This window comes from Nematolebias whitei, chromosome 6 (genome assembly GCF_014905685.2).
Source record: "Nematolebias whitei isolate Nwh7 chromosome 6, NemWhi1, whole genome shotgun sequence".
NCBI classification, from domain to species: domain Eukaryota; kingdom Metazoa; phylum Chordata; class Actinopteri; order Cyprinodontiformes; family Rivulidae; genus Nematolebias; species Nematolebias whitei.
The window spans coordinates 51,683,877-51,693,942 of record NC_056503.1 but is presented as its reverse complement, the minus strand read 5'-3'; the positions used below and the strand labels follow the sequence as shown (position 1 = coordinate 51,693,942).

Genomic DNA, 10,066 nt, shown 5'->3' with positions numbered 1-10,066 from the left:
ATGTCCAAACCACTGTTCCTCCTCTGGACATGTCCAAACCACTGTCCCTCCTCTGAACATGTCCAAACCACTGTCTCTCCTCTGAACATGTCCAAACCAATGTCCCTCCTCTGAACATGTCAAAAACCACTGTCCCTCCTCTGGACATGTCCGAACCACTGCCCCTCCTCTGAACATGTCCAAACCACTGTCTCTCCTCTGGACATGTCCAAACCACTGTCTCTCCTCTGAACATGTCCAAACCACTGTCTCTCCTCTGAACATGTCCAAACCACTGTCTCTCCTCTGAACATGTCCAAACCACTGTCTCTCCTCTGAACATGTCCAAACCACTGTCCCTCCTCTGAACATGTCCAAACCACTGCCCCTACTCTTGACATGTCTGAACCACTGTCCCTCCTCTGGACATGTCCAAACCACTGTCCCTCCTCTGAACATGTCCAAACACCTGTCTCTCCTCTGAACATGTCCAAACCACTTTCTGTCCTATGGACATGTCCAAACCACTGTCCCTCCTCTGGATATGTCCAAACCACTGTCTCTCCTCTGAACATGTCCAAACCAGTGTCCCTCCTCTGAACATGTCCAAACCATCTCAGTGTGGCCTCTCTAACTTTATCTCCCAGTTGTTCAACCAGTGCTGTACCTCTGAAGATCTCCTCTCTAATCTTATCAATCCTGGTCACCCTCAAGGAGAATCAATATACCATACCATACCACTTTATTTATAAAGCACTTAAAACAGCAACAAGACCAACCAAAGTGCTGTACAGACAGAACAACAGGTAACACACACAGCAAAATACAAAATGAGGTAAATCAGAATATAGACATAAAATCGATGCAGATAATGACGACAAACCAGTGTGGAGCATACAGGATCAAACACAGATCATCTGGTGTTGAAAGATACTGAATAGTAATGAGTTTTTAAACGGGACTTGAAAACCGAGAGGGAGGGGGCCTGTCTGACAAGCAGAGGTAACTCGTTCCAGAGTCTTGGTCCTGCTACAGAGAAGGTCCTGTCATCTCTGCGCTAGGGGTTGAACGAGTACATATGTTTTAAAATCGACATTAACATAATAAAACCCGAGTAGAACTCGAGTATTTGATGACGTCATAGATCTCAAGATACAAAAATAAATAAATAAATAAAACCGCAAAAATAAGGTAATTATTTACAACAACAAAAAAGACCAACAAAACAGTATATCATGCTCCTACCATTCATCATACTGCAAATAAGTCAAAGGAAAAACTAAACTATTAGTTATTATTATTAAACTACAAACGTGAAGAAACATGCAGCACGTCAAAAACGAAACTTAACCGAAACTGGTTCGGTGGCTTGGACCTGGTGTTACACCATACTCTGTGACCTGCAACAGTGCAACACCGCCCCCTACGGTCATACGGTGGTCACATAATATGACGTCACTACGGATACTCAATGTTAAATTTTTAACCTCGATAGAGGTCCTAGCAATCGATGTGTAGATTACTCGAGTACTCTGTTAATGCCCTACTCTGCGCTTAAGACGAGTTCCTGGAAATGTGAGGAGCAACTGGTCCGCTGACCTCAGGGAGCGTGGTGGGACATACGGTTGTAGAAAATCAGAGAGATAGGGGACGTTACAAACATGTTTGTGTCACTTCCAGTCCTTTCTCCTGTTTCTTGTCAGTGCCGCTGTCTCCAAACCATACAACATAGTTGGTCTCACCACTGTCTTGAAACCTTTCCTTTGACTGTTACTGCCACACATTTGTCACAAATCTCAATCGTTTTCCTGGACAGTGGACCCCAAGTCTTTGAAGTCCTGCATCTTTGTGACCTTTGCTCCTTGTAGCTTCATTGTTCCATCGGCCTCCCTCTCATTCACATATCTACCATAATTGCTGTTGTACAAGCCACAACTTTTTTCCTCACACTTTGTATCCTGCAGTTTATATGAAGGAGCGTCTTATTTATGTATTTTTTTTAAATAATTTTCAGAAATTACATTTTTATATTTTATTTTGAAAGACTTCCTGCCATCTCTCTGTAACTTCCTGCCACTGACTAGCATTTTATTTTGACAGATCTGGAAGCCAGTGGCTCCCAGTGCCCCGCCCCTCATGGGGGCAGGTGTTTGTGACACAGACAGAACGCCCTCAGTAATCAGATGTACAAAGCCGTTTGCTCACAGTTTCAAACACCAAACCATAACTCCACCCACTCTGTCATCATGTGACCAGAAGTCTAACCTGAATGATCAACGAGGTCGAGGACCATCCCCCAAGATAGATGCGAATTAATTTCTTCAGATCGTTCCTGTGTTGTTACCAGATTTTGCGCTTCATGCACAGACCTGTTTATTTGATAATGGAAAACACACGGAGAATTTCTGATGACGCAGCTTTCGTGTTAAAAGTGATCGATCAGCTGTCGAGGAGGAAACAGCTGCAGCCCGTAGATGCATCAACGTGTCCATGGTCAGGATTGGAGACGCAGCAGTCAAGTCTGGTACATGTTTTAATAAAAGCTTTTAAATTATTTCTGTATTATATCTTTCTGTGTCGGTAAATATGCATTTAAATACCGGGATCTCATTTTGAACTCTCATCTGAACACGAAGTCTTCCCCCCTCCCCTTTCCGTCACGAGAGCTCAGCGCTGAAGAAGTCGTCAGGTTTATTTTTAAATCAGTCAGTCAGTCAAGACTGATATATATTTAAATAAAAGTTTTTAAAAAATCTTTCTGTGTAAGGTAAATATGTGTTTAAATACCAGTATCTCATTTGAGCTTAAACGGGCATTAAATAGAGCAGAGGAGACAACGGGTGGGAGGGGTTGCTCCTCCTCCTCATATGAGCTCTGCTGAGGAGAATCACATCACATTTATTTAGAACGTTCATTTAAAACTGCAGTTGTTAACAAAGATGTTTAACAATCAAAATCAATGGTACTAATTTAATGAATATTTACCACATTCTACCGGTACTAGTTGACTTCTGGTCACATGACCCTGATAAGACTTCTTGGTTATATTTACCGGTAAATAATTTTTAAATAATTTCAGTTACGTAGGTGTTTGGCACTGTTCTGTCCAGTGATTATACTTAGACAGTTCTTGTGTTCATTTTGAAGGTTTAATGGTTGTAACCATGAGTCAGACGGTCAAGCTTCATGAAGACTCGTGACGAACTTGCAGTCTAAGGGTGCATTCACACCAGCCCTGTTTAGTCGCTTTAATCGAACTCTAGCTCGTTTTCCTAGAAAGTCCGGTTTGTTTAGGGAGGTGTGAACGCGCCATCGAACTCTGTCACGAAACAAAAAGCGAACTCTGGCCCGGGCTAAAACCTAGGTCTCGGTCCGGTAGAAGAGAACTCCAGCGCGGTTCGAGTGCAGTGTGAATGTAATCAGACCGAGCCCCGCTCCGCAGGACAAACAAACACACATTTCTCTGACCTTATATGGAGCCGTCAGCTGACTTGTGTGAAAAACAATATTCTCCATGGTCTTCTGTCTCATCTTCTGCTCATGCTGAGTCCATTTTTGAAAAATGACAAAATATAACTCCTAAAACTGCTAAAACTTGATGCCACTTCGTTTTTATTTTTATTTAAAGAAGACGTGTCTTCAGAGGTTTTTGTGTTGTTTCTTTCAGTAGTTCTTGGTGCAGCGCCCCCACAGGCGAGCGGGGGAACAGGTTGGTTCAACAGGTTGGTTCAACAGGTTGACTCGACTGCACAGTGCAGTGTGAATGCAAACGCACCAGCTCAAATGTAACAAAAGGTCATGAATATTGGTCCCGAACCGAACCGAGTCTACCGGACTATCTGGTGTGAAAACGACCTGAGTGTGTGTTGAAAACAAACTATACTGTGTGAAACACCACCTGCTGGCTGGTTTCTGTACTACAACAAGAAAGATGCACACAGTCAGAGCTGACTGACTGGGAGCACAGATCCAGACGATGAACAGTGGATGCCCGTGGCTAACTAACTGGAGCGTCTTATTTATGTACAAAATTATAATTAATCTTATATTTAATAAGTGCGGCTTAGAGACAGGTGAGTTTTAAAGCCCAATAATTACAATATGTTTGACTGATCCGGTGTGGGAGGGAAGGGATGGAAGTGGGGGGTTTCTATGTTGTTCTTTGCTTATGTCTGTTTAAAATGAATATACTAATAAAAACACTTTGTTTAAACAAATCACTTAAATTCATTATGTTTATAAGGACAAATGTTACAAAAAGAACCATGTAAAACCATGCAAGACTTACAGATGTGCTCCAGATCTGCATGCCATCAGTGTAACCAATCAGAAGGCAGAGTGGAGGGTCAGAGGTACCATTGTGCATCTCCATAAACTCTGGGTTTCGGGATGTGTCTGTGAAAATAGAAAATTACCAGAAAATACAGGCGAAAGATCTGTCTAATGTGTTTCAATTAAGGGTCCCACTTTATAATGTAGTAACCTATATAAAGGGTTACAAATAGTCAATAACCCAGTTATTAATTCATTTTAAACACTTTATAAACCATTAAATAGACAGTTACAAATTTTATTTAGAAAATAATTACATTAATGGCCTTTTAAAAAAAATAATGATCCAAGATTAATAGTTTAAACCATTTACATATAGTGTATGAAAAACAACTGTTTTTTTCTTACTGTCTGACATTGAACTAAACCTTTCAATCTCTAAAATGTGCAGTTTTTTTGCACAGCACAATGCTACAGATGTTGCAAGTTTTGAGAGAGGGTGATGTTGCAATACTGACTGCAGGAATGTCCATGTTCAGATAATGTGGCAGTAAATCCTACAGGCCTCACAACCTTAGACCACATGTAACCAAACAAGCTCCTGTGTTTGTTGTCCATAACATACGCTGTGATAGACAGAGTTTTTCAATAATTTACATATATCCCAGGAGAAATTTGATACGTTGGCCTGCTTCGAGGCCAAACGGGGGAGTCAGATTCAGATAGGCCATAATTGTTGATTTTTTTTTTTTTTCAGGCAGACAGTTTTTTCTTGTCAGCCTCGAGTCCTGCTGGTACTTTCGATACAAAATGGCCAGATTTGTGGGCGTTCCACTGGTCCATGCTTATAAGCCCCCTCCAAGGTCGTCCCCAGCATGCTGGCGAACCCCAGAAGCCACAGGTGGCCTATGATTCTCACAAATCGTTTCCATGTTATGGTTTAGCTAGTATATTAGCTGATTTTGAGTACTCAAAGCACAAACCAAACCTTCACACAGACTCTGCAGTTTTGCCATGGTCAAAACTGCTGCCACTGTCTTCTTCAATAGCTGATAACATAGGAATCTGCCAATGCCAAAAAGCAGAAACCCTGCTATCATGATTCCATTTATATAAACATCTTCGGCGTCCTCCTGAGACAATACGGAAAGACACATCAGCTACCAAACTCCCCACGGATCCATGACATATTCTGCCGCGTGCATCTCAGTGGGGCATGAGAGCTCTCCAGGACCCTGTCTCTTTGTTGAAAAGATTTTTATTGATTGAGTTGAAAGGCCAGCTGACCAGATCCATGACAGTAGTTTTCTGTTTCAGAAGATGTGTAAATAGGAGCTCCGATACACAAGACAGAGAGCAGAAAAGCAGGAGGAGGATGGGAGAAGGAAGAAAATGTATACGCCTTGCACGAGAGCGAGTGAGGAAAAAAACAAACCAAAAATTAAAATAAAATAAATTGCATTATAGTGATTTTTTTCTTCCTTACAGTGATTCTCCTGGTTAGAGATTTATGAGTCTAACAGCTTCAGTGTAGAAGCTGTTTCTGAGTCTGGTGGTTCTACACTTAATGCTCCTCAACCTCCTTCCTGAGGGGAGCGGGACAAAAAGTGTGTGTGCTGGGTGAGTGGGGTCCTTCATGATGCAGGTGGCCCTCTTCCTGTATCTGGAGGTGTAGATGTCCGTGATGATGGGGAGACTGACTTCAATCCACCAATCACAAATTTAATTTGTGAACAATATTTGAGAGAGTTCGAAAATTTTAGTAAATGTTCTACTGGTAACGTGAATATGACAAAAATGTGATAAACTGATAAAGATTATTAAACTGGAAGATCAGCAAAACTGTCTTAATTTTATGTTAGTAGGATACAACAGAGGTGTGCTCTTTTCTATGTTTACTTAAGAACTTTGAAAATATTTTAAATTTGGGTGAATGCAATCACAAGTGACCATTGTGGATAAATATTGGACAGAATTTTCTTACCGTTGATGTCGGCTTTTTCAAATCGAACCCAAATAACTTTCTCCTTCTCGTCTGTGGGTGGAGCCCCTGTATATGCCTGCAATTTAAAAAAAGAACACTCTGTAAACAAGCGGTATGCTGATGTCTGCTGTCGATTAGGGATTTGAAAAGTGAACTATGTCGATATTGAGATGAGTGTCTTTCTATGATGGAAAAGGTCAGGGAATGCAAATGAACCTTAACATTTCTTGTGGTAAAATACTTAAGTGGGTAGGAGTTACACTGTCTATAGGAACATAAAGTGCCACTTAAAAGTTTGTGAAGTCTTTATAATTATTCATATTTCTACATAAATATGACTTAAAACATCAGATTTTTCACACAAGTCCTACAAGCAGGTACAGAGTCAGAGTCAGAGTTTATTTGTTGTTTGCACCACATGTGGTACAGAGCAGGCTGCAGCATCATTTCTGGGGTTCTGCAACTCATCAAGACGTCTCCTCTTACACTTCAACCATCCAAACGCTTGTTCGCCTCCAACTAGGCTCCATCTTTTTTTAGACTTTCGACAAGCTAGAAACTGGAACGTCGTCATCTAGGAGATTACATCATTCCAGCTTCCCAGTTCCAAGTTCCAATGTAAATGAAATGCAGCAATTTAACCTTGCTAGAGCTGGGGGATATGTAAATGACTTGTCAAAGCTGCTGTGAAGTCACAACGTTGGTAAAAGGCCAATACGATGTTTACAGATGAGCACTGCATTTCACATCACATTTGTGTATTTTGCTGGTTATGCCAAACTAGCACACGACATACTTAAATACATGCTTACCTGGGGTACTACATCCTGCAGGAAGGTGACAACACTTTCCATATATGATTGCTCCCTGTGCAAACAAAAAAAATGACTCAAAATATGTACAAAATATTTAATAAAGAAACCCACATTCACATTAGGAAAAACAAAGTAAAACAGTGCATTAATGAAATAAGTAACAACCCCTAAAAAAGGTGCAGTTTAAAGACTAATAAGGAAAAATAAAACTACATTAGACTGTGTACTTTGGTAAATTAGTAACATTTTAGGAGGTTTATGAATATCTCCAATGGTCAAGTGTGTGTCAACAGGGAGAAGACTCAAGACTAATGGGCGCTGAGGAGAAGAGCCATACAGTGATTTGTAAAAGTGACAGAATTTTGAAATAACCCAAGACCCAAGTGGAGGATTGGAGCAAGCTGCCAATTTTTAGTGTGGATAATAATCAGGCAGCAGAGTTTGGGGCATACTTCAATCTTTTGAAAATTTTAATAAAAATACTCTTTTTGAAGAGTCTAAAGCGATAATATAATTTAAAATGATGGTTTCTGTCATAAAAAACAGGAGTGATAGAATTAGAATCAACTTTATTGTCATTGCACAGTTCAGCGCAGCAAAAAATCATTTCAGTGTAGTTGTCCAACAAGGGTAGAAAGAAGTGCACGGGGCCTGCAGCTCCGGGGTGAAGCGCTGCCATTATCACTGAGCTAAGAAAAAGGGAAAACCTGAGGAAAGAAGGTATAAAAAAGATCTCCCAAACTGTGTCCCAGACACAGGGCACAGTGTAAAGTAGCAACAAAAAAAACTACCTCAGCAAAAAAAAAGAGACACATAAGACATTTTGCAGGGGGGGAGGAGGCCGACGAAGGTAGTGAGATTGTCTGTGAACACAACCATAAAGTTCCATAGTCCTGATCAAGGTGGCACGGTGTCTATCACCCGGCTCAACTCTGATAAGGGTCCACAGATGCTACTGGGGGAGGCTCTGAGCAGAGCTTCAAGATTTACATGTCCTCCAGGAGCAATTTGAGATAAGTTGGCCACAAAAATATTAATAAACAGTATTTTCTAGCAGTTATGCCAGGTGGTTTGTATTATTTACAAAGATAAAAACAACTTGTGCTCTTACGTTGCTGCTTGAGCTCGTACTAAAACTCCTCCAGCACAGCGACTCGGTCTGCGTGGAGAGTCTGATGCCATTCTTCTCACGTGGTTTATTTACCTAAAATGTACCAAAAAGAAAAAAATGCAAATTTCATTACAATTTGTACTAAATAACATTGAAAATAAAAAGTAAACAAGGAAAACATTAACTTGAAATTAGCTCCTTTTGGAGCAGAAGAAAAATATAAGAATTAACATGGGTTTTATACTTCCTGAGATTTAATTTTAAGATTTAATTTTCAGGGACACCACCAAGTCATTGGTTCAGGTATGTTGACGACACCTGGGTTCAAAGTAAATCTCAGGAAGTCCAACATTTTACTGACCACATCAACTCTGTGGATAAATACATCAAGTTCACACGAGAAGATGTAAAAAATGGCAGGTTGGCTTTCTTGGACTGTGAGGTCTCAGTCTCTGATAGAGGACATTTGCAAACTGAGGTGTACCGCAAACCCCCCCACACAGACCAGTATTTGCAGTTTGACTCCCATCACCCTTTGGAGCACAAGTTAGGAGTCATCAGGACTCTGTACCACAGAGCAGACAGCGTCCCCACTAGCTCAGGAGCCAGGCAGAAGGAGAAATCCCACACAAGACAGGCCCTGAAGAATTGTTCCCTCTAAGCCTGTGCAATCACGCACTGCTCGCACAGTCTCTGCGCTCAACAACATCTATGCAGCGCATAAAATAAAATTCAACATAAACTGTAAATTAGTAAGACCAGTAACATTTTTTCTGTATCATTTTGCAATGTAACTGTGAGTGACAGGTGTCCAGACAATGAGACTAACCTGGATAAATAAAGGTTGAATGAAAAATATGATACAACTACGATACGGTTCACTTACGCTTCACAGCCAATCATAGCATTGACAGTGCAAGTTACGGAACAGACGCAAGTTGCGCATGTGCCCTACCCATATGTGCCGTGGCGTCATGCAGGTAAGCTAGGTAACAACATTGAGGCAGAGTTAAGACACGTAAATGCTAAACCCATATCATGGTGAAACTAACGGACAGTGACAGATCCACTCATCAAGCCAACGTAAAAAAGAAATGTGGTTCTTTTAAGATGTAAAGTCTGTCAGAGTACGTGCAAACACAAGAACAAACGCTGAAACTGGATGAGATTTTTTATGTTTCGAGTGAGAAAGGTCTGCTCTGAAAACATGCAGCGAAGCCAAAGTAGCAACAAGTTTTGGATGTAGAGTGGAGTGAGCGTGTAAAGAAACAGCAGGACCTCACCAGCTGATGGCAGACGTGCTGCTGACATGACTCTGATCAGTAAGTTCTGTGATCACATGGACGCTCGTGTTCCACAGGATGAACTAAAGGAGCGAGTGGTCTGCATTTGACATGAAGCACCGAGCTCAGACATGAGTCTGACATTCTCCACCAGCCCCAGTGTGTGGAGGCCATGAACAGTCAGTATGCTGAATTCAAGTTCATCATGAAGCAACAACTGAAACGGGTCAATCAGCACGTTCTCAGATATGATGAGGAGCTAAACATCTCACAGCTTGTGGAGATTTGTGCTACATTTCAAGCTTCCAGGGCAGATTGTGAAAGAGGAGTTAGTTTAATGAATCATATCCAAACAGCATCCAGAAATCATCTTGAAGTGGCACATCTGGACCAGCTGATGTGCATAAAGTCAAAGCAAGAAGCAGATCATCAACCTGGACAAAGTCTGCAACCATTGGAGAAGTGAGAAGGACAGACGTGGAGAACAAAGTACAATTTAAGTCAGATTTGTGAATATTCTCAAGGCCGGATTATCCATATGGGAAACTGGGCAAATGCCCAGGGCCCAGGATATCTAAAGGGCCCAGGATATGTAAAGGGCCCAGGATATCTAAAGGGCCCA

General features: G+C 41.3%; 1 protein-coding gene across 1 annotated transcript in view; it reads right to left on the bottom strand.

Moving 5' to 3' along the window:
• bcas3 (BCAS3 microtubule associated cell migration factor) overlaps positions 1-10,066 on the bottom strand; it is a 640,166-nt gene that overhangs the window by 624,139 nt on the left and 5,961 nt on the right. The window contains exons 2-5 of the mRNA XM_037677974.1: positions 8,162-8,254; positions 7,048-7,102; positions 6,236-6,311; positions 4,268-4,374 (exon numbers count right to left, since the gene is read on the bottom strand). Coding sequence (XP_037533902.1) covers positions 4,268-4,374; positions 6,236-6,311; positions 7,048-7,102; positions 8,162-8,232 — 309 coding nt within the window. The 5' untranslated portion in view covers positions 8,233-8,254. The remainder of the gene's footprint in view (positions 1-4,267; positions 4,375-6,235; positions 6,312-7,047; positions 7,103-8,161; positions 8,255-10,066) is intronic.